The following is a 24,406-nucleotide window of genomic DNA, read 5'->3' as shown; positions in this document are numbered from 1 at the left end:
AAGTGTTCGAGTGGTAACGGAATTTAATTGGTTTTCGTTAGAAATTATTTGGGAATTTGATTCGTTTGTTTACACTTTTGCTTTGCTCTCGTTCACATTTTTTTTTTTTTCGATACGCTTTCGTCCCCCGAAAAAATATCGTATATAATATATATATATATATACTAGATANTACAGGATACAAAGTGGATTAAAATGATCGTATCGGATGGGAAAAGTGTTCGAGTGGTAACGGAATTTAATTGGTTTTCGTTAGAAATTATTTGGGAATTTGATTCGTTTGTTTACACTTTTGCTTTGCTCTCGTTCACATTTTTTTTTTTTTCGATACGCTTTCGTCCCCCGAAAAAATATCGTATATAATATATATATATATACTAGATAGAAAAAAAGGAGTGTTTTATTTTCGAAAAAAAAAAGAAGAAGAAGAAAAACAATCGTACACTCGATATCGTTGAACGTAATAAGAACAAAGGTATTCGTTCGAGAGAGATCGGCTCGTCTCTCGAAGGCATAATACGACTCGCCACCGGCCAGTTACGTCCTAGGGACGTTATTGTTAGCTGACGTTTTCATCTCTTGCCCGACAATGGAGAGGACCGCGTGGAACAATTAATCGTGGGCGAAAAGAAGATCCAGTCCCGTAACTCGCCGTTGCGCCGTTTTGTCCGCCGATGTTCGTATCGACGTTTTTGACGTGGACGTACCCCATTGTCCGCGCTCCAATATTTATCACGGTGATTGCGGTGTAAAAATAAATTATACACCATCGTTTCACCATCGTCATCGCGAACCCACCCATCCATCCATCCATCCATCCATCCAATTTTCTTCTCCCTCCTTGCTTTCTCGAAATCCCCTTCTTCCCACCCCTTCCCCCCAAGTAAAACGGTACACGTTGCGTTACGCCTTTTTATCGATGAAATCGCGCCACTCCAGAGTCGATAAACTCTGGTAATTCGTCGCGAATTTATTATTCGTCACGGCCGTCTGTTTAAAGCTCGAAAGCCAGTTAATATAAACCAGAGGGAAGGGGGGGAGGAGAATGCTTGGTCCAGGGGGTGAAAACGTGAACGCGCTCGCTGTATTCGAGGCTGAAAGCTAAAAACCATGACAAAAATTGTTACGAGGCCCTTGTTGCTGCTCTCTCGGTGCAGAGCTACTCTAGGTCGGTGTGCGTATGTGTGTCTGTATTTGTGTGCGTGCGCGCGAGAGCGATAATACGTGCACGTGCGTGGCTCGTTCGTCTTCCGCGTCTCGCCAGGGAACGGCGAAATTTCGCCGAATTTAACAACGTTGAAAACCGTTGCTCGCCGATGATAACGCGATTAAGGGATCGTCGCGCGGAAAATAACGTTTGTTCCAGCGGAAACAGCGTAACGGCCGCTCAATTAGAGGGAGCTGGATCGATACAGTCGAGCGATACAGTTGGCCACAACAGCTCGCCACCGTTCGATTCTTCCTTCCTCGAGGAAGGCGAATTTTCCATCCAAATCGTTCCCGTAAAAATTTCAAACGACTCCCCCCCTCCTCTCTCTCTCTCTCTCTCTCTCTCTCTCTCTCTCTCTCTCTGAGCGAAAAGGCTGAGGGATAATTAGTTGGGTCGAGGAGATGCTCAAGCCGCGAAATTATCCTCGATTAATGAGGATGAAAGAGTGAAATTACGATTCGTCGATACAGCCGAGCCCTCTTCGTGTTGCATAAGCATTCCAGGCTTCGTCACTCTCTCTCTTTCTCTCTCTCTGGGGGCATTGTGCGCATCCCCTATCCAATCTTCATTCTTTCGAGTGTCTATGCAGCGCGGTCTCACGTGTGACTGCGTACGTTGGCCTGGCGTGATTCGAGGCGCGGAAATTAAAGCGCGATAGATGGGTAGAGAGCGCGCGGTTCGGTGGCGATGGCGGTGTGCTGGAGTTGGTGGTATGCCGGAGTTGGTGGCCAGAAAACAGAGAGACTGCGGAGGGTGCGAGCGAAACGGAATTAGAGAAGAGGGGAAGGGGAGCGCAGGCGTTAAATATGCATGCCGGGTAAAGCGGCAACAATAGAGGGTTCCTCGCCTCGCCTCGCCCCTCCCCGACCCTGTCCTCCGCAACCCTCGCGCCGGAGAGAGAGGAGTTCGCAGTTGATCGCGCGACCCGGGCGCAAAACACACCCCGCTAATGGCACCCCCGGCACTTTCTACTCGTGATACCCGCACCTCTCTATACACCTATCCACCTACACCCACCCTCTCCATCCTCTCATCCGCTTTTCGCTACTACAGCCTTGCTCCTGCTCTTCCTACTCACGGCTCCACGATGCTCCTTCCTTTATATATATATATATATATATATATATATATCTGTGTTCGTTTCGACCCTACGCTTTCTCCGATTCTCGCTTCTATCCTCTCCTCGACCATACGTCTCTTGCCCTCGACTTACCGTCTTTTTAATTCCGGTTCCCCGTGTCTTTTATATCGCGCCACGGCTCGAGGGCTGTTGTATCGAGAGAACGATTCGTTAGAAAGTCGGTCACGAAAGCCTGTCTCGAGTGGAGGGAGGGGGTGCGTGAAGTTTCTCCGTCCCTTTAACGCGTCTCCCTCTCTCTACTCCACTCCCTCTCTCTCTCTATCTCGCGCGTTCGTATTTACTTTTTTTGCCTCGAGTCGATCCTCTCGCGGAGGAGGTGGAGGGAAGAAGATTCGCGAGTTCTCCTTCCAAGCGAATTCAAACATTCGGTAACTTGATATCGAGCAAAGTCGGGGGAGGGATTCGGGTGAAATCCGAGGTAATACCGTCGTTACGAGGGATACTTGTTACAAAGTTCGAACGTTGTTTCTCGGACAGATGCTTATTCGGCGAACGAGGCTAGCCCAGGGTTGGATGCTTCGTCTTGTTTCAAGGCTTGTTTCCCTCTGGCTTCTAGGTGTTTAACCTAGGTGGTTTCTTTCCGCGTCGAAAAGAAGGGTGAAGATCGATCTCGCACGATTTCGAACGATCGTCGAACAACCACCGCTTGTTTTCCATCTCGTCGTTCGAGTAGAAACGTTATCTCTCTCTGCCTCTCCACCACTACTATTACTATTACTACTACCATTGTTACTACGTACTAGTCCAGGTCCAGCAGAAGAAGCGCTAATTTAACTTTCGCGAAATCACATCAGAGAGAGACATCCTCTCTAAGTCCCCCGTTCCTCTTTTGCTCACGACCGTTCCTCCTTCCTTGTAATATTTAAACGTCCAACTAATCTAAAGTTAATCCGAAGTTGGATTCCACGGTGATATACCGGCGTGCCATGAACGGTCGGTAAACTCGGACTGGTTGGTTGGAGGGAGCACAAGTACCGATTGTTGCTTCGCGAGGAAGGAGTTTGGTGGTAGGAGGAGGACGAGTGGCCGACAAAACACGCGAAACGTAGGGGAAGGAGAGGGATGGCGTAGCCTGCTTGAAATGCGGCCGGCGTTCGCGTCTACTTCCGATCCATCTGGCTCAAGACGGGCGACAAATCGAGTTACCGCCCAAGAAGCCAAGACCAAAGAGTCTTGGCAGCCTTCTTTTCCTTCCTTCCTTCCTTCCTTCCTTCCTTCCTTTCTGCCTTCCATGCCCCTCCCTTCCCCCCGAAAAAAGACTCGGCCGCCTTTCCCATCCTCGAACCTCCTCCCCGAAAACCCATGGATGGATGGAGACCTCGAAAGCGAACGTCGAAAGGTGGCTCGAGGAGAATGAGAGCCGAGGCCTCTAACCCTGTTTAGCGTTCGAGATCGCGAGTAAAACGAGTTGGCAGCTCGTTAGGAGGTTTCGAGAACCTCTCCTCCACCTTTTCCATTGGTGGCGATATCACGTTCCTGGAGAATATAGGCTCTCTTCGTCAATTATCCCTTTTTCCTCGTCTCTTCTTCGTTCCTGATTGGCTGGATAGGAGGGAGGGAGGGAGGGAGAGGGAGAGAAAGAGACGGCTGTGATCTGGTCAACGCACGGTTCATTGAATAAGGTATCACCAAGGCCGAAGTTTTATGAGGTTAGCTCGACGTCGCTGGTGTGAGTGGTTAACTTGGAGGTAAGTCGGTTAATGGAGATGGAGTTTGCGAAAGTATTCCGCACGCCGCGTTAAATAATTTGCGAGCCGGCCTTTCCTCTCGGTATCGAGACTCAAGTTAGATTGATTATTACGTGCCACGGATTCCGCGCAAAATTTCTCTTTTTCCTTTTCATTTTCTTCTTAATCCGATAATTTTAATATCCATCATCGCCACGAAATTACAACTCGATTTTGTCAATCTTATCGGTTTTTCACTCCGTTTTTAACTCCGTCCGCGTTGTTGTTGTTGTTGCTGTTATTATTTCGTATTTCCCGCACACACGTGCCGCACAAATTTCGTTCCACCGAGATAAATCCACGATATCGAATCGTCTACCCCCCTCAGACGCGATAAAAATAGCAAGGAACTAACTTCGCTAAGAGAGTTCAAAGGGGAGTAACCGAAGAAAGACTAGAGATGCGAAGGCGATGGTAACTTTATTTGGTGTCCCGTATTGAGGGCAAAAATGGATTACGAACGGCGCGGCCGGAATTCCCATGGGGGTGGAGAAGAGAAGAGGGGAGCGTCGCGATATCGCGATTCGTCGAGGGATGCCGAGGGAAATGAGGGAAACAATAACGATGGATTACTCGTCTCGATCGATGAATGGATGGAAAACTTTGGGGAGGGGGAGTGAACTTCTAGTTCTGATTAATCGTTTAAAAAAAAAAAAAAAAAAAAAAAAANAAAAAAAAAAAAAAAAAAAAAAACAAACGAACGTAATTTCCGTTGGAAACGACGAGAGTGTGGACACGGACATTTAATAATTCAGTTGGCGTTTCCGGCCGTCGTCTGGCCGGCAAAAAGTCGGGGGTCGATCGGAAACAAACTCGTTTCGATGCTGCGCGGAAGTTTAAACGAAGTCATGCTTCGACAACGAGCACTCCGGAAACGATAACAACGCTAATTGAAATTCTATTCGTTCCATTCCGCGTCGTTTTTCAAATGATGTCGATATTTCTGCGGTAGCAAGAAAGACTTCCTTTATCTATCTCGTGTTTATTTTCTCGTCTCGATGACTTAATCTCGCACAGTTACGGGATTTATGCTGATTGGGGGGCGGGAGGAGGGACAGTGAATTTTCATGCAAATACACGTCTTTTATAATATGCGTCATTTCGCGGCAAGTGACGTAAATATATAAAATATCATCGTGGAATTTAGGTTAAAACTCGATTAAACCGTATTAAAATTAGGTAAAGTTTAAATTGTTATAACTTTGGAGATAGCGATTCGCGATCAACGAACGGACGATCATTAGAAACGCGAAACTTTGCCCTTTAAAACGCTCTTTCGTTTATTTCGACGCGACTTTTAGTTCCCGAGATATCGTCGTACGAAGGAGAAGGTAATTTTTAATCGTTCTCCTGAAACTCGGTTAAAAATTAGGAAAAACTTAAACCGCCACAACTCCGAATGTGATGATTTTCGATCAACGAATGAGAGATCGTTGGAAGCGCAGAACCTTGCCCTTTAAAACGCTGTTTCGTTTATTTCGACGCGACTTTTAGTTCCCGAGATATCGTTGCTCGAAGGAGAAGGTAATTATTAATCGTTTCGATCCTCGTCCGTGTTATTTACTCGCTTCTCGCTCGCACTCGTCTATCCTACGTTGCGGATAAGCGAAAGGTGCGATTCTTAAAGGAAGAGCGTAGTACGTAATATTTCTTGGAGAAGATATAGGTCAGTCGGTTACGACTCCATTCATAGTCTCCGTGTTAACCGCTATGGGAAACTTTGGATCCTTATATCTCGGCAATCGATTGAGATATCGGGATAAAATAAAAAGTGACTTCAACGGTATAGTTTCCTCTATATTCTCAATAAATTTCTCACGTTATTTATGTAAAAATTTTAAGATTCTACGACACACGGTATTTATTTCGCATTCTGTTATCAGATAATTTCCGTACATTTAATCACGTTCTACGAAAAAAATCCGCACTTTACTAATTACTTTCCATCCATTTTTTGAGCAATTCTCTTCAACTCTCTTTGCTGGACCCCGTAGTATCGAAATACGCCCGTAAATTGAAGAATCCCCGCGCCAATAGAACTCGTTCCTTGGCATTGCAATTTTTATATCGCCACCTCTCGAACACGAGCCGCTGTATTTCGGAAAAATTTCGGAGGGGCGGAAAAAGTGACGAAAAAGCCGGGAGAGGAGCGTACTTTTATTCGACGGAGATCGTTCCGCAATTTACGGCTCGAGCGGAAACGCGTACGTAACGCGAGAGTCGGCCGGCCGGTTGGGTCGAGGCCTCGTGTGTTTCGTTTGAAAATTTAATTTCTCTAATTAAAGTGCTGGCGTGGCGTGGTACATCCTCCGCTCTTCCCTCTCGTCGTGTCCCGGATGCGGGCCGTGGCCGCGGTCTACCTTTTTCCCCGAGTCACTCGTTTCATTAGGCTAATGAAACTTTTCTTTTGACGAAGGCTACGCCAAACAATTTCGTCAGGGCTCGGGCTCGGGCTTGGCCGGCCACAGGCGGCGAGTCACGCATTTAACACTGCGTCGCCGACCGTGTCGGGCGGAACAGCCTCGCGTTTTACGCTTAATTAGACGCGCTCGCGCTCGCGCGTTTACGTGATATTTCGCATCAGCCCCCCTCCCATCGAGAGACTTTGTTTTCCTAGCTAACGGTTTAACCGATGTAACGTAAACGGTAGACGACGTCCTAATTTTAAGGGATTTCGTCGCAGCTGATCACCAGCTCGGAGCTGTGAATCGTTGCCACGTTAGGATATTAAAAAAGTGTACTTTTTTCTTGAAATTGGCGAACGATTTTCTTTTTTCTTTTTTTTTTTTTCCTTTGAGATCGCACCGTAGCTAGAAGAGGTGAGAGAAAGAGGTGTGAGATGGTAGATTTGTAGAGCAGATCGCGGAGAGAGAGAGGAAAGATCGGTGTTTCGCGAATGGTTCGAAAATGGCGAAGGACCAAGACGGGGGAAGTTCGTTTCGAGTCGATATTCGGATCGATCGTTCGCCTTGGAACCGAGATCGGTCATCAAGATACTCCGCGCGACGGGAAATTATGTTTCTTCGCGATGCTTTCTTTTCTTTTGCTTCGAATCACGGCGAGATCACGATTTCACGAACGCGCGAACAGATCCAGAGATCGAAACCTCGGTGGCTACGATTTCGGTTCGAGGAAAGAAAGATCGGAAGGATAAGCGAATTCCTCTTTCTTAGCAAAAGGAAGGCGGGATAATACGTTTAAAAGAGTGGGCGAGAGATGCATTTGACGTCCCCCCCTTTCTTTATGGCGGACGCTGGGGAGACGGGTGAAAAACGACACTAATTAATTACTTCCTCGTATTAATCTTCTTTTTCACAGGCGAATAAAAAAATATCGGACGGTGGGATAGCGGTTTAGTTTCAATTCCGTTTCCCGTTACCGCCGTCGCATTGGAAGAGGGGGGAGGGGGTGCGGCTCCCTTCGAAACGAGCAATGAAAATCGAATGATTCGGCACGGCCGATCGTGAATCTCGCTCGTTTCATCCGCCAGAGGTTTCCTCTCTGGAATTTGTAACGGTGTCGGGGTCACGATCGTTAAAACCCCCGCATCTCTTTGGAGCGGTTTCCAGAGAGAGAGAGAGAGAGAGAGCGAGAGAGAGAAAGGGAGTCGCATAGAACCGTCCCCGATCCTGATTGTGATTCCGTACAATTGTTTGAAATCGAGTTGCTTTCGTTATATATACACCGCGTGTACTACCGCGCAGCAATATTTGAACCCAATTAAAACTTTGTTCACACGAATTTTTCTATTTTGTTCCGTCGTCTCGTTTCTTTTTATACTGGGAGGGAGGGGGATAACACAATCGGAACATATATATATATATATATATATATACAGCGAATTCTCTTCTTTCGACTCATCGATGCGTGCAAACGTTTCCCCGCTCTTCGTTCCAAAGCGAACAGAAACAAAACAGACAGACAAAGAGAAAAAAAGAGAGAGAGAGAGAGAGAAGAAAGTACAAAACTGTCCCGACTTTGCATCTTTAAGCGGTATCTCGGTTCGACGTCCTCGGGAGCGCGAAGCTCGGCCGTGGATATCCGGCACGGAATATGATTTATGAAAAGAATACCGGTCGACGACGACGACGACGACGACGACGACGCCCTGTTTTCATTAGCGAGCTAGTCTCTCCTCGTTTAATTATAAACCTCGTCACGAGCGTGAAATTCCGCGTCGCCGTCCACTTTTCGACTCGGCCGGCTTCGTTTCAGCCTAACCATCGCGAGTCTTTCGCTCCTTTCTTCGGGGTTCCACCATTGCTTCAATCCTCCCTCTTTCCTCCCCCCTCATCCGTCACCGCCTTCACCGTTTCTAACGCGTCTCGTGTCTCGTCGCGTTTTAATTAATTCTCGAGATTTCACGCGACTCGCGGGACGATATTACGACCCGACACTGGTAGTAGTAGTAGTAGTAGTAGTAGTAGTAGTAGTATCAGACACCCAGAAACTCGGGGAAACTCGAATTTGATTTTCTCGCGAAATCGAGGGAATGAGTTAATTAATTAATTAATTAATAAATCGCTCCATCGATCCATCTATGCGAAAACACGCCCTTTTTCCTGCCCCCTTTTTCCTCTATCATTCCTCTTCCCTTTTTTCCGCGAAGAAGTCGAAGGAAGTCGTCTAGGTCGATTTTCCATCCACGTTCCCCGGCATAGTTGTTCCCTCCCTCCCTCCCTCCCAAGGGAGGTTTCGAAGCCCTCGTAATCCGAAGATCTCGCAAGACAAGCATCCGAGCAAGGTGTAAGGGAAACTCTTGGAACGCGAAGAAGCTCTCTTCTCACAAAGCCCGTGACCCCGTTTAGGAGCTGGAGGAGCTGTTTAGTAATTACTAATCCCGCGCGATCCTTTCGCCAGCAGCTACTCCTCCTTTAATCATCCCCTCCCTAAATTTATCTAATCTGTGAGCGAAACCTGCGAGCTTTCTATCTCGCGCCGAGAAAGAGCGCGTTTGTCGCGGTTTACGGGAGGGGGAGGGGATACCGACCGAGACAGTTGCACCCGGCAAAGTTGATTTCGCGTCGGTCGAAACTTTGAAACCGGTTAACACCGGTTATTAATGCTCGCGGCTGTTAACGCGCTGCACGTAACTCGACTCCTTTTGAATGGGGGCCTCGTGTTGAAATATCCGCGATCGTAGGGCGAATTAACGAATATACCTCTCCCCTCCCCCCATATGCTCCATCTCGAGCTATTTACGCGTTTCGTTTCGATGCTCGCGCTCGATAAATTAGCGAGGAGAGAGAGAGAGAGGAGAGGGAGGAAGGGTAGATAGGATGATTCGAATCGATATATATATATATATATATATATACAGGTTTCCAATTCGATTGACCGATTTTCGCGTGGGTGTACACGATTTTCCGTGTGGCGACGTGGCGAAACTGGATTTGCTTGCTCCGCGTCCGCTCCCTCTATCTATCGTTTTTCCATTACTTTTTTAACTTAATTGTTGCACCCGTCCGCGACAGGTATCCGGCGTCAGCTGTTTGACTCGCCTCTTGCCGCCGTCCTCCGCGCAAAGTAAATTATCCGCCGGCCTTTATTCCATCAGGTACACAATTGAATCTTGTTTAGCGCAATCTCGCTTTTTGAAGTCGCTTTCGGCCCCGTCCATCTTTATCTACCCACCTCGCTTTTATTAAATCCCTCTCGACTCGGGGAGGGGAGACCGCTTTTGCCCTCGTTTGACGTACACGCATGCACACACGGATACACACAGGATGTATCGCGACGCGACCGCCACGTTTATCGTCTCGTTGAATCGTTTCTCCTGTATTTCGGACGATTTACCGTGATTAACGTGTTGACGACCGTGCCTTGTTATCGGCGAGACCGCGTCGTTCCTCGCGGATAATACTCAACGTGACTTGGCGCAGTCTATGGCTTAATTAAATACCTCGGTAATTAAGCTTCTTCGAGGTTTCTTTCTCCCTTCGAATTTTTTTTTCTCTCGGGTGATCGAGCGACGGCGGATTAATAAATAGAGATATCTCGAAAAAATATGGCGAGACGAAAGAGACGAAAATACCCATTAAAATATCCATCTTTAAAAAAAGAAAGAAAAGGATGCAAACACTGCTATCTCGTGCGAGTTCCGTAAAGATAATTATTTACGAATTATTTCACGAGACCCTTTCCAGCTTTCTCGATCCAGGAAGATGAAATTCGATTTACTTCGGGCGAGGCCGAGTTGCGGAAAATACGCGTGGAAGGGGCGTACGTATGAATCCGTAGAGTGGTCAGCCCCGTGGCGCATCCTCCTCTGTGCCACCGTGTATTAATTTTCAGGCGGCTGCACGCGGCCAGTCGAGGGCAGGGCGAAGTCGCTTGAGCGGAGCGCGGATGTTAGTTTAACAGGGATATTTCAGCCGGACGTGCACCGTACCAAGCCACTTCCGGCCACGGCCGACGTCCCAACGCCGGAATACACGCCGTATTTTCGTCTCTGCGCCCCGCGCATACTCGATTAACGTTCAACGAACAAAGCTCGGAGCGGACCGTTAATCGTCCAGGTTAATAACGTCGTGCCACCGCACGCCTCGATTACCTCCCAATCCCCTCTCCCCATGACGATGACGAGGGATCCCAAGGCAAACTTTGTCGCGTTAACAATCGCATTTTCCTTTTTTTAGGGACGATTTTTGAGTGCACGGAAATGCACGGTATTCGCGTTTAATTTCGTCTCATTCTTCCACGTATTTACCTCGAGAGGGCCTTGAACGCCTCTCGCCGTTTTTTTTGCGTTCATTTAACGAGAGAGAGAGAGAGAGAGAGAGTTCGTTTCGCTCGATAAAAAAATCGCGACGCTTGGAATTTTAAACGATATCGCGACGAAACCGATGTTTCGAAGGAATTCGAACGTCGTTTATTTCTCGCTCATTCTCCCGTTTATTCGAATTATTCGAAAGAGAGAGAGAGAGAGAGAGAGAGAGCGTGAGCCACTCGAATCCCGTTTTAACATTCTTCTTCTTCTTCTTTTTTTTTAATACGTATAGATAAGACTCTTCCGTTTACGCGAGTTTAAAAGTGTACTTAAGTAGTCGATGCACTTAAATGTTCCGTACGCGTTCGCTTTTCGCGAAGCATTCAATTTGCCGTGATTTTATTTCACCTTGAGAACCTCTCCCTTCCTAGTGCACTACGTGTATTCCAGGCGAAAGATCACGGGAGAGAAGCGTAGAGTAATTAATCTCGAGACTAATCTTCGCTCGGTATCGCTTCTTCCCAATTACTTTCGAATCCAAGCAAAAATAAAAAAAAAAAAAAAAAAAAAAGAAAGCGACGTTATTGGTACAAATTTAAATTTCGCGGGTACACCTCTCATTCCACCTCCCACTCCTCTTTCGAAAAAGAGAATAATCGAGAAGGACGATAAGGACCGGTTCATTAATCAGGAACATTCCCGTGCTGGCTGGCTGACGTCCGCTTAATCGTCCGCGTTGTTAAACGACGAGGAGGGGGGGGGGCGAGGTCGGTGAGGAGAATTGTTCGCAACGAGAGGGTCGCGTAACGCGCGACGTTCATCGACATTCCCGTCGCGTTTTCGCGAGGCAAAAGTTGCTTTCAACGCGTAAACCCCCGAGAGAGGGTTAGGGTAAAAGGGCCGCCAGGTGGAAAAAGCGAGAGGGAAGGGGGAACGTTGATTGATCGAGACGCGGAGGAAGGACGATTTTTCCACCTCGGTTTTTATCCACCACACCCCTCGGTTGTACTTTTACGATACAGTCGATGCTTCTTCCCGTAGTGAAAAATCCATGTCCTAAATCTTGAATGACTTTGAATATCCCGCAATGAATCGATCTCTATTGTTGTAGAACTGTATTATTATTTATTATTATATTATTACGACTCCAATGATTCTAATTCTATTCTAACTGTATCAGATCAGTATTCTATTATAGTCTTCTCTGTCTTTCCCCTTCTCGATCATTATTTTTCGCGAAAATTGAGCGAGGGTTAAAGAAAGCAATCGTCGCGTCGTTTCTTGACGAAACGAAAGCGTTAAGGGAACTGGACTCACAATTAGACTCACAATCCTCGAACAAGTTTCAACGGAGGCTTACAAATCTTCTTCTCCTTTCTAATTTCTCAGGGAATTTTCGTTTTCGAGAAAAATTGGTGGCGAGAAGGTTTCGAAGGGAAAGGGACGATCCATCTCTCGCAGCGCGATCATCGTCGAAAGGCAGCCGGCGCACCGTCCGTTACACCTCGTTTCGGGAGTAAATTATGTAGAGAGTCGGTCCGCGTTACTAGGTGGACTGTTGAATGTTGCAACGGTCGTTTTTCACCGTCCCCTTGGAGAATAAATCAGGAAAGGTCAGAAGGAAGGGGAAGCGCAAGGGAGCGGGAAAGTGGCACTTGACCTTCCGGTTGGTCTCGCGCCACGCGACCTTGCCGCCTCGAATGACGCGACCCTATGGAATATTTCATCGTGCAGCTGGTGCACACTCCGCCTCCCACACTCGTCCTCTCCGATTCGAAATCCCGAGGATATATTCTTTCCTCTCTCCATCTTCGATTTGAAGCGAAATTAGGGAGAAGGAACGAGCTTTTCCAGATTTCTTTTTTTAATATTTCCAGCCTTTAACTAACTGGGACGTTGGGCTATTTCGTTTCCCCCTCCGATTCCAATATCGCTCTGCCCTCTGTGACATTATTTCATTAAGCTTCCGAGCTTTAATGACCTCTCTTAATTACTTATCGATCGCGCAATGGGATCAGTCATTACGCCCCCTTCCCTCCCCCTCTTTTCACATAGCCGCGGCATCGTTTGAACGTCAGCCCACACTTCCGTTATTTCCACTTGTTCCTGCGCTTTCCTATCTCCAACGGATGATTAAACGAAGATTTTTCTTTTTTTCCAACTAAAATAGATTATATATTATTCCAGCTTCGAATTTTTAAATGGCTTCCATGATATATAAAATTATATATGATATATAAAACCAGGATCCCATTTATCCCTGTTACTCCCGAGCGACATCGAGATCCCGATTAGTTTTCGAGAGAATTCCATCATCGGTCTCGGCGTTAAAACAGCCGGGTCGGGTTTGGTCCATTGTTCAAGGACGAAATATTCCTCCTTTCCTACGCGTGCCAGAGAGGCTCTGTCTTGGCAAACGGTATCCTCAGCCGGCGCGGCTTGTTTCGAGAACAAGGCCATTAGCGGCGCCGCGAGAGCTTTTCACCGGGGAGGAGAAGGAGGAGGAGGGTTTCCCTCCTGTTTCGCGCCGCCTTTGTATCTTCGCCCACCTTTCCTCCGCGTATAATAAATGTCCCGCTCGGCCGACTCTTATTGCTCCCCCGAGAGGGAGAAGGAAGGAAGAAGACAGGAAGGGATGGAGGAGGAATGTCAATAAGGAGTGAAACCCGGCCGATAGACAAACGGGAACGTCGAAGTTGGTGAAAAATAGAGGGGGGATACCGTTTGGCGGGGCTGGTGTAGGAATAATCGCGAGGGAGCCGCTCCATTTCGCGGGAGAAATTTGTCTTTCGGATCAAGGGGAAGGGGGAGATAGGGAGAATATTGTCCGGATTGATAACGAAGTTAGGGGTGTTTTTGAAAGCGTCGAAAGGGGGATAATGTTATTCCAGCAATTTTTAACTTTGGGGAGATATACGTATCTCTGTCGGAGATTTCTATCGTTCTCTCCTCCGTTCACGGAGAGAGTAAAGGGAGAATAAAGGCGCGTGTACTTATGCTTTAGTTAAATGAATATCGTGACTAATTATCGTGTGATTAATACGTACGGCGGAGCGTAGGAGAGAAGAAAAGGAAGGGACGATACGTTTAATCTCGTAAGCAAAGAGGGAAGGAAGGTGTGTCGATAGGAGGAGAAACGAAAGAGCTACGAAAGAAGCTGCGGACGGCGGTGGAAATAAAGAGGGTAGGAAATAAGAGGGAGAGGTTCCTTCCTACCCTTGCTAAATCGTCTTGGCGACGAGCTAAAAATCAATGACATTTAAGGGGCGAGGGTGAAGAAAGGGAGAAAAAAGAGGCGGAGATCCCGAGATAGCGGCGAGAGTCTTTTATTTCTCGTGGAAAGCGAGTCGTCGACGCGTCTTCTGCCCGAGTCTCGTGCCCTACTGCTCAAATCGAAAAATCGAACTCGACGACGATGCCGAGGATGAATCGAGGAAAGGAAGGGTGGCGAGGTCGAGGAGTGTGGTGAAATGTTAACACAGAGAGGAAGAGGGGAGAGAAGAAAAAAGGATTGAAGAGGAGGGAGAACGAAATGGCACGCGAAGTGGCCGGGAAGAGCGAAGCGGCTAAACGAAGCGGTCGTTGGTCGGCTGGCGTCTCGACGAGTTCCGCTTTAAAGATAACGAAGCGAGTTCTTCGCGGGATAAAGGTAGGTAACCGCGCCGCGGCACCTGTCGAGTGTTTGTCGAGACTGTCTCCCGTTAGGGCGACGGGAGGAGCGACAGGTGGCTTCGTTCTCTTCCTTTCCTCTCTCTCTTTCTTCCCCCCAGCTTGACCCCTCCCCTCCCCTCGTGCCTCCCTCGCTCCTCGACTCACGACACCGCGAGTGTCTACCTTTCTCGGCCCGCTATTACCCTCATCCGTCTTTTTCACCCTCGCCTCCCTCCCGAGCTCCGCCGCTCGGGGGTGTGATTTAAAGTGTAAACTTAAATATTCCAGTCGGCGTCGTCGTCGTCGTCGTCGTCTCCGTGCAAATAGATTCGATATTAATGGAGCCTCGACAGCCAGCAGGGGGCTGGTGAGAAAATTCGCGCGATCCGGAAGAGCTCCCTCCGCCTCCACCGGCTCACCCCTTCGCCTATCCTCTTTCTGCACACGATGAAGGGAAAGGAAGAAGGGAGGGTGAAGAAGCAAAGAACGCTGTCGATTAGAGAAAAATAAAGGAAGCTTTTATTCTTTACATACCATAGCAGGCGATACGAGTCGGGGGCGCGTCGAGGTCCCCCCGGGGGATGACGGCTAGCTGTGCCCCGCGGGGACGTTGGCGCGCCCGTCGACGGATACAAACGAATATCGGGAGGAAGATCGGGGTGACGTGGGTGGGTGGGGGAATACGGCGAGTCGGTGACTGTAGGGGGCGGCGGCGGCGGCGGTGGTGGTGGTGGTGGTGGTGGTGGTGGTGGTGGTTGTGGTTGTGGTGTTCGTCTCGTGGGATCGTCGTCGTCGTCGTCATTGCGTCGTACGCGCGGCCGTGTCTCTCGTCGATTCCCATGCAGCGGCGTCGTGGTGGTCACGCGAGGATCGCCGCCAATTTGTGCAGGTTCATGATGGTCGTCGCGTCGCCCGGCTGCAGCCTCAACGCCTCGCTGTACGCGGCCGCCGCCTGCTTGTATTTCCCGTTCAGGTGGAGGATCGCGCCCAGGTTCGTGTGGCTGCGCGCCTCGTGCGGCCTCAGCCTTGCCGCGTGCCTGTACCACACCTCCGCGTCCTCCAGCCGGCCCGCCTGCCGAAGCGCGGACGCCGCAGCCATCGACAGCTCGTAATCCGATCTGGAAAGCTCCGCGGCCCGCAGTTGCTCCTCGGCCGCCTCCGATAACCGACCCTGGGACGTCAGGAACAGTCCTGCGAAAGTCACGAGTACTCAAATTTTTAAGCTCTTTATATATATATATATACACGTTTGGGAGCATGCTTTCCTTCGAAGCGACGATTAAAAAAGAAAAGGAGAAGGAGGGAAATAAATATACGGTCAAGGTTGCCAGCTACTTCGGTAACGTCCTCGAAATCTCGCGTAGGATATAAATTTCAGGGTGACTGCATCGCGGTCTACTGCCCAATGACGCGTAGCCCGCTAAGAGAGATAAACCGCGAGATTTTTTTGCGGCTGAAAAATCTCCAACGTTCCAACGCGAGATTCTCTTTTCGTAGGGAGTGGAGTGGATTAATCCTGGCCGCGAAGAAGAATCGGGCGACCGATTGGCCGTTGGCCCATCCCTCTCCGCGAACGGAGACACGATGGATATTCGAAAGAGATCTGGTGAAAAAGCGGGCGGGGAACCGTTGCCAAACCGAGATCGAGGGACGGGTTTAAAATGCGGTTGAGAGGAGGGGGAGGATGAAACGACACGAGTCGACACTGCGACGAGCAGCAGGAATCGCGAAGAATTCCTTTCCGGAATTTCAATACCCGTCGATCTTCTTTCCGGTTGCTGGCTCTCCAGCCCCCCTCCCATTCGCATTTTCCCTCGTCTCTTTTTTCGATTGACGTGCCGCTTCCCTTCTCCCTTTTCACTGCCACGCTCCTCTTCCACCTCCCAAAGAAAAATATTACACCGGTATTTAGAGCTTCTCTTATTCCTCCTCCTCCTCCTCCTCCTCCTTCTCGTCGAGGAAAAACTGTATTAATATGTGTTAGAGGCGGTGCACGATCAACCTCGAAGAGGGATAAATCTGGACCAATCTGGACCTCTTTCGAAACGATGGTGGGCCAAAGGTTTTTTTTTGGGGGCGGGAAAATTAACGAAACTGGGCGAAATGATACGTACCGTAATGATGGTGCACGCTCGAGTCGTCCGGCGCCAATCTACGGGCTCTCAGGAACCACCTCTCGGCCTCCAGCACGCGGCTCGACTGTGGAAAGAAACGAGAAGAAAGGAGAATCAGTGATCGAAACGTTGGAACGTTGGTTGGGAACGGTCTACCGAGTTACGGGTGTAACGAGATTTATCCCGATGCGATTAGGGGCAACGAGAAACAGAGAGGATTCCGTTTCACTTGGCGCACAGAGAGGAGGAGAGCCGCGTGAAAGATGGAAATGGAATTTCGATACGGTTCGGGTGGCACCGAACCGATGAAAATTCACCGGCGGCGCCGCGATACAAAGTCGACATTTATCGGTCAAACGTGCAATTACATAGTTTACTCGCCTATTGACTTTACATCGACCGTTGTGCCATTGGGGCGTGACGTACATCGTAATTCGCAATTGGAAACTTTTCTCCCAAACCGACTTCGGAATGGAAAGAAGGCGGAGGAACGTTCCACATTTTCGGGAATCTCAAGCAAATTTCGCCTTTGCGAAAATTTTCGTTTCGTTTATTAACGAAAGAAACGAGAGTTAATAGCACAGGTAACACAGCCTCGGAAAAGGATATTATTATATGTACTATATATACTCGGAGATTTAGGATCAAACGTAATTCATCATCGGTTCATTGGCTGATGTGTATCGCCAATGTAGGATTAAGTGAAAAAAAAAAAAAAAAAAAANAAAAAAAAAAAAAAAAAAAAAAATGAAATGGAACTTCATCACCCGCGTAAATCTATTTCATTTACGCGCAATCAATTTAAAGTTATTTCACGGGAACGGTACAGGGCTAATGGAAAATTGGCAATTCGGTAATATTATCATGGCAAGCAATCAACTATATTACACATTACCGTTAATGCGTCCCCCCGGAGAAGGATAGTATTAATCGATTATTCGATGTAATCGCGCCGAAAGACGAGAAATTCGATCGAAGACGAACGAACGAACGAACGAACGAACGATCGATCGATCGATCGATGATGGCGACACGAACCGATCTCGCCAATTGATCATCGCGAATTAATCATCGAAGCGCAATATGCAAAAGTGAAAGCCGCGTTTGGAGGAATGGCGCGTTTCGAATCTCTCTCGGCTCAATGAGCGTGATCGTCGGTTAGATACGCGTTAGATACGTTTTCAGGAGAAATACCGGTTTCCGGTCAACGATTGGCCGGGCGGGAACACGGATCCGGTCAGTGGATCGAGCAGAATCAGCTTAACTGCGCGTTGTTTCCCTTTGCCGGGGTTCCCCCTTTAATGGGATGTGGGTCAGGGAGCGTGTGCTCCCCGAGCCGGCCTATCGATACGTGGCGCCACCACCGCTGTCGAGCCTCGAGAAATAGTACTAACTACTTACGTGCCGAGTCGAAGGTTTGCTAAGTGATGTGGGTCGCTACGTGGTCAGACTACGGCGAACGAGAGCCCTGCAATCCCGGTTCTCTCGTTTTATATATCGTTTCATATTCGAACCAGGCAACTTTCGTTACCATTTATCTTCTCCCCCTTCCCTTTATCCCTCACTCTCTCTCTCTCTCTCTCTTTCTCTCTCTCTTTGGTTTTTCGCTCTCACGGCGATTGGATATTTATCACGGTTCAAAAGAAGGGGGGAGGAGGAGGAAAAGAAGTAGCAGTTTTCAAAGAGCGTTACTTTGCAAAGAGTAACGTGGAAACGGCTTCGTCGAAGAAGAAGAAGAAGAAGAAGAAGAAGATGGCGATCGAGTTTCTTCGACTGGATAAGCGATCGAAAAGTTGGCCGATTCTCCCTACCGTTTCTCCAGCTCGGAGGGGAAAGGTGGAGGGGAGAGGATGTATCTCGGTTGTCCGTACCAACGAAATTCCGCGTTGAACGATATTGGTCGGGCCGCGGTAAACTCGGGAACTGGATCCCCGCGCCCTGATGAAAGAGAACCGATCTAAAACTGGTAACTACTTACGTTTCGGGCCAAAAGTTTCCCGTAAGTGATGTGGGCCGGCACGTGGTCAGGCTGGCTGGCCAAACTCGCCTGGAACCACCTTTCCGCCTCCGCGTACTGTTGCAGCCTCGACAGAGTTTCCCCCAGCAGATTGTAAACGCTCTGTAAAACAGGGTCGATCGTCAGACTCTCCTACCTCCCTCGTCGCATCCCCTTCTTTTTCCCCTCCCTCTCGTTTTCCTCTCGCGTTTTCACGATCATCCCCCCTATAGAAAGAATCCCTCCCCTGCGAAACGATACAAATCCCCCTTCCCCCTGGCATCGAAAGATCGATTTTTCAACGATCGCGAGAACGAAAGAATCGTAGAATCGTTATCGAATTTTCCGCGACGGTGAATTATTCTCGCGCGAAATTCAAAATTTCCGTCTGAGCTCGAAAAAACGAGAACTCTAAAAAAAAAAAAGGAGGAGAAGAAAAAGAACAGCGCTTAACGAACGGCGCGTCGAAGGCGCGATTAATATCGAGGCGGTGTGCGATAAATTCGCGAGGAGGGAAGTAATTGGTTCGAGAGAGAGGGAGGGAGAGGGAGAGGGGTGGAATCAGTTTCGAGAAGTTTTCTGATTTTCAGGACCGACGGCTGCTGCTAATGGCCGACAGACTGGAGGCACGGCCCTTGCGCAAACACACTCATCTATGCGTGTGAAACACGCGTCCACACTCGTATAGCAGGAACACGTAGCGGGAAGCTTTGAGGGGCTTTGGGCGCGCGAAGGATACGTATAGACGAGAACAAGATGGGAACACAAACGACTGGAAGCGTTACGGAACGACTAACACCGAAAAGCTTCTTTCCTGAGCTCGCGTCACCGAGTTGTAGGCTAAAACTTTTATGATTTCGTTCGTGTCGGGTCGGTGTGCGCGCGGCCTCGAGTAAGCAAAGGGAAGAGGGAGAGAGAGAGAGAGAGAGAGAGAGAGAGAGAGAGAAAGTCTTTCGCCGGTGGTGGAAGACAAATGGTGAGAGAGAGAGAGAGAGAGGTTTGGAAAGGGAACGAGGTCGAATATCCGACTAACTCGGATCGGAGGAGGACCCGATTGGACCGTGATTCGATGGATCTCTGGTATAAGAAATACTCGGTATCCGATCGAGGCGGGGTGGTGGTAATCTGTATCAGCCCGGGCAAGAATCGCGCGATTCATAAGAATTCGATCAACGACGCTTCGCTCGCCGTTCACATCCTCACGATGATTTATCGTTCACGATCGGGGGCTCTCCACGAGGCCCCGGGCTCTTTTATTCGTCGCCTCACGGATCAAATTGAATCCGGTCGAATCGATTCGAAGCCGAATCGACTTTCATCGAGGTTCGGGGTTGAAATTTTGCCCGCACTTAGCGTTACCCTCGAGTAAAAAGGGAAAGAAAAAGAGAGAGAGAGAGAATTCAGCCAAGTTCTCGACGAATCGAAGGAGAGCGTTAAAAGGCAACGCGACTTGGTTTTTTTTTTTCTCTTTTTAAGAAAAACATTGCTCTCGGTCGGTGCGGATACGCGCATCGGGAACCAAGTTTCTCGCCGTTGGTGGAAAGCGATTGGAGGCCAGAATCGGAGAAAGTGGCCTCTCCCTTCGAGATGGAACGCTCGTGTTATTATTCGCTCAGTTTTCCTCTTCGCGGCGTTCACCCTCCCCTCCGCTTCGAAACCGCTTTATGAATCTTGCCTTTGCGGGCGCCACGCCTTAACGCCAGACACGCGTGTGTCTCTTCTCTCTGTCTCTCTCTCTCTCTCTCTCTCGATTCCTTCAGTGAAATTGTAACGACGCCGGCGCCTGAATAATTTCGACGTGGAAGCTGGAGCCGTGTGACCGGTCGCCCCGGCTCGAAAACTTTAAAGAAGCCGACCGAAACCGCGGAAATTCGTACGCGAGTCGCTAATGTGCTCGAGAAAGGTAAATACGGGCGGCAAGATTGCGCGCCCTCGTGCAAAGTTTAAGCCCTTGTTGCGCAAAGAGCAAGACAAAGAGAGAGAGAGAGAGAGAGAGAGAGGAAAAGGTCTCGAAACTCCATTGTACGGAGTCATTATTCACTTGGACTACTTTTGGAGAGAGTATTACGCGGCGCCGCTTTCAGCCGGGGGATACCCAAGTCCCCGCAAGACGCATGTTCTTTTGCATGTTCCACGTGATCGACGTGGCAGGCCTCTCATTGTTCTCGAGAGATCGCTTCGAAAAAATTTCTTTAATCGTTTACCTTCTCTCTCTTTCTCTCTCTCTCTCTCTCCTGGTATTCGCGAGAAAACGAATCGACGGTTTAATCGTTTAGTCGAGTCAACGATATTTTCTTTACTTTTTACTTCTTTTTTTCGCAATCGTGGAAGGCGTGTCGAATAGCTGTTGCGCGGTTACGGCGGTGAAAAGGAAAAAAGAAAAAGAAAAAGAAAAATCGATGCCACCGGTTTCCTCGGCGGTTTCCTCGGCTTTTCCGAGACTCTCGAGAACGCCACGCGCTTTTATTTGTACGCAAGAATATCCGGTTGGCAACGAGGGAACGCGCATTCAACGGCACGATTCCGTTGAAAATACGGGCTCGAGTTACGGACGTTGGTTGGAACGAAAAAGGGGGCGAGGCAGCCGAAGAGAGAGAAAGAGAGAGACAGAGAGAGAGAGAGAGGCGATGCGTCGTTCGATGTTCATTGTTCCCCTCGAGTGTTTTCTTCGGGGGAAAATTAGGGGAATAACCGAGCTCGCGTAAAAATCTGCCTATTTTTCCGGGGCCCGACTGGAGAAGCCTTTCCAGTTTACCAGCGTTTCTTCCAGTTTTCTTCTCCCCTTCTAGGTTTTTTCCTTTCCTTTCTTTTTCTTCTCTTCTTCTTCTTCTTCTTCTTCTTCTTCTTCTTCTTCTTCTTCTTCTTTTCTTTTTCATTAGCCAACCGAGCGTTATCGGGACGAAAGGAAAGCGTTATAACGTCGCCCGCCCGTTGGATGAATAGTTAATCAAGCTCGGAACCCGATTAAGCGCGGGGGCCGTCAACCGGCCAAATTAACAGAACATTTTCCTTGAAATTTTCAGATTCGTCGCCAAAGCCGAATTGTCGACTCCTCGCCCCGGAATAATTAATCAAGCGCCGTTTCACTGCTTCGGCCGCTCGAATCGAGAGCGGGAGGGGATCGAACGGTCTCGCGCCTCCTCAGATCTTGGAAAATTCTCAATAATTTACGCGAATTCTTAAATCTTTTCGAAACGGATGAATCGGTAATCTCGCCCGGTCGCGACTAATTCTTAAATTTTAAAAGAGTTAATCCAACCGACTAATATCCTCGATCCGTTGAATTTTGATAACGTTACTTGCCGGATAAAAGGTGGATTAAAATTTTTGCCTCCATCTCGAAAGATCTCTGGCGAAAATTTCTAAACGGCTGGCAAAAGGGAAACCTCGCCATTCCTCGCCGAATATGCAATGGCTCGTTTGGAGAGGGGATTATTATTTAAAAAAAGAAAAAAAAAAAAAGAAAAAAGAAAGAAAGGCAGAGGGGGGAAGATTTCCACTTCCGATCCACGTCACTCGCGTTAAGGGAGAGAGAGATGGGCAAAAATTTTCAAACGGTTTCAAGAATAAAGTTACTTCGATAAGTTACTCGAATAATTTCGAAGCGTTTAACGCCGAGATTATATACGAACGAAACGTTTAATTATAAACTACGAATAAATGTTACCTACACTTTAAATAAAATTATTACTTAAAGTATTCTTGCTTCGTTTGAAATTTTAAACCGATTAATTTTTTCCGCGACTTTGCATGCTCGCTCGGTAAAAATGATCGTCATCCTCGCGACGATGGTCAAAAAACTAATTATCAAATCTACAAGATGTAAAAATAAATGATAAGGATTAACACCGAGGATACGAATTAAACGCGGTACAAATTTTTAATCGATCCTTCCAATATACCGAGCATCGAGTGACTCGGTCAAAACTTTATTCTCGTCCTCGTCAATGGAAGAGAAACGACGCACGGAACGAGTTGACGCCAAGAATTGCGAGATCCATCGAAGAAAGGAGCGCCGTTTCGGTTTCAACGGGACGGTTTCGCGTGAATTACTCGAGCTTATCGATTGGCCACGCTCGCCATCGGTTGGACCGATGGCTCGTTTGATTCGCTCGATAATTGCGCTCAAAGCTTTCCCTCGACCAAGATTCTCGTCGAAACGCGTTGTCACTCGCCATCGCCCGTGGTAGTGGTGATGGCGGCTCGAGAAAGGGGGGGGAGGAGGGGCAAATAATTAGAAGTCGAGCGGGCCAATTAGGCGAGTCGCCGTGTTCGCTCGAGCGAACGAAAGGAGGAAACGAGAGAGAAAGTGAAAGGGTGGCGTGACGCAAGGGAAACCCAATCGGCCGGAATAATTGGGTTAAATTGGGGGCTCGCGTTTCAAATCCTTTCAGCCCTTGCCCTTGATTCACGCCTGCTTTTCCATTCCATCTCCTATCCCTGCGGTCGAAAGATCGGATAGAAATTTGAGAGAACCCTCCCCTCCCCCCCCCCCCACCGCCAAAGTTATATCTGTGGGTAACGAGACTAAACGAGATCTATCCCGTCGTTGCCCGTTTTCCCATTTCCAACCAAAGATTCGATTCCACATCCGCCGACGGTGTACATTTACCCGCTTAAAAAAAATCCGAATTTTCCATCGATGATTGATCGAAAAACACCATCCTTTTCCCCTCTCCCTCTCCGTCGAGGAGAAAAACGACGGAGGAACGATTTCAATTAGCGTATATATATACATATACGCTACGTTTGAACGAAAATACAAAGGCGAAAGGGAGGGGAGAGGGGAGGGAGAAGAGGGGGTTGTGGCGATTTACAACGCAAACGGCAACTCGCATAAATATTCAGGCCGGGGCTTCAACGGATTAAGATATATTCCCGACACGTATGCGGGTAACGACGCGTGCATGCAGCCGGTCGAGCGTCGGGGTGAAGTAATATTTTTTTTTCCGCTCCTTCCTCCCCCGTGTTTTCTCTGTGTCGGGGATCCGAATCGGGGAGACGCCTTCCGTTCTTGCCCCCCCTCCCTTCTTCGAGTTTTAATCCCGCGGCGGCGAGTTTTCCGCTCCAGTTTTGACGAAACCGAATCGAAACCGTTAATCGCGCCTTCTTTCCCGACGATGTTGCTCGTCTATGATCGATCGATTTCCTTTTATCTTGGCAAAGATTTTTTGTAACGAGGATAGAGTACAATCAAGGACGATTCTTGGGGAGAGAAATTTCCATCGACACGCGGTAAACTTTTATCAATTTAATATTTTAATAATAATTATTCGCTCGATGAAGTGAAATCTGATTCGAATCTGATTGGGAGATATGCGATACATATTATATATATATATATATATTTTTCATCAGCGTGAAAGTTTTTGTTTCGTGGGTAAAAACGGGGACACGGAAACCGCGGACGTTTTCGAAATTGCTTGGATAAAAATTCGGGACTGGGCCGAACACGGCCGACGATTAATCGGGGCGCCCGATATTTTTTTGCCGCCCGCCCTCAAAGAAACGTACGGTCTGGCGTTGTCATAGAAAGACGATTCCCTTCCTGCCCGCTAATGACGCCCGTTTTTCTCCCATCGTCGGCTCTCGATCGATTTAATCGCGGACAGTGTTTCCCTCCTCCCGCTAATCGCCTCAATTTCCTCCAAGAGTTCATAACAAAGAACTCTCTCCCCGCTTACAATCCTCTCTCTCTCTCTCTCTCTCTCTCTTTTAAAACGATCGTTACCCCCTCTTTTATCCGAAATACGTTTAATATTCCCCGGCAAATAACTTCTCTCCTCCCATTGAATCATGGAATATCATCGTTAATCCGATTACCAGTCACCCTCCAAATTTTTTCCTTTTTTTTTTTT

General features: G+C 48.3%; 1 protein-coding gene across 2 annotated transcripts in view; it reads right to left on the bottom strand.

Annotated features, from left to right (window-relative positions):
• Positions 1-14,934: 14,934 nt before the first annotated feature.
• Positions 14,935-24,406, bottom strand: part of LOC122719727 (protein O-mannosyl-transferase TMTC2) — a 130,033-nt gene continuing 120,561 nt past the window's right edge. Inside the window, exons 8-10 of one of the 2 annotated variants that reach the window (XM_043945800.1) lie at positions 18,531-18,671; positions 16,553-16,637; positions 14,935-15,629 (exon numbers count right to left, since the gene is read on the bottom strand). In XM_043945800.1, coding sequence (XP_043801735.1) covers positions 15,298-15,629; positions 16,553-16,637; positions 18,531-18,671 — 558 coding nt within the window. In that variant the 3' untranslated portion in view covers positions 14,935-15,297. The remainder of the gene's footprint in view (positions 15,630-16,552; positions 16,638-18,530; positions 18,672-24,406) is intronic. The other variant, XM_043945802.1, reaches the window with a different exon arrangement.

The sequence above is a fragment of the Apis laboriosa genome, unplaced genomic scaffold, assembly GCF_014066325.1.
Source record: "Apis laboriosa isolate Shangri-la unplaced genomic scaffold, ASM1406632v1 scaffold9_cov152, whole genome shotgun sequence".
In the NCBI taxonomy this organism is placed as follows: Eukaryota; Metazoa; Arthropoda; class Insecta; order Hymenoptera; family Apidae; genus Apis; species Apis laboriosa.
The sequence above is the reverse complement of the archived record's forward strand: the minus strand, read 5'-3'. Positions and strand labels throughout refer to the sequence as shown.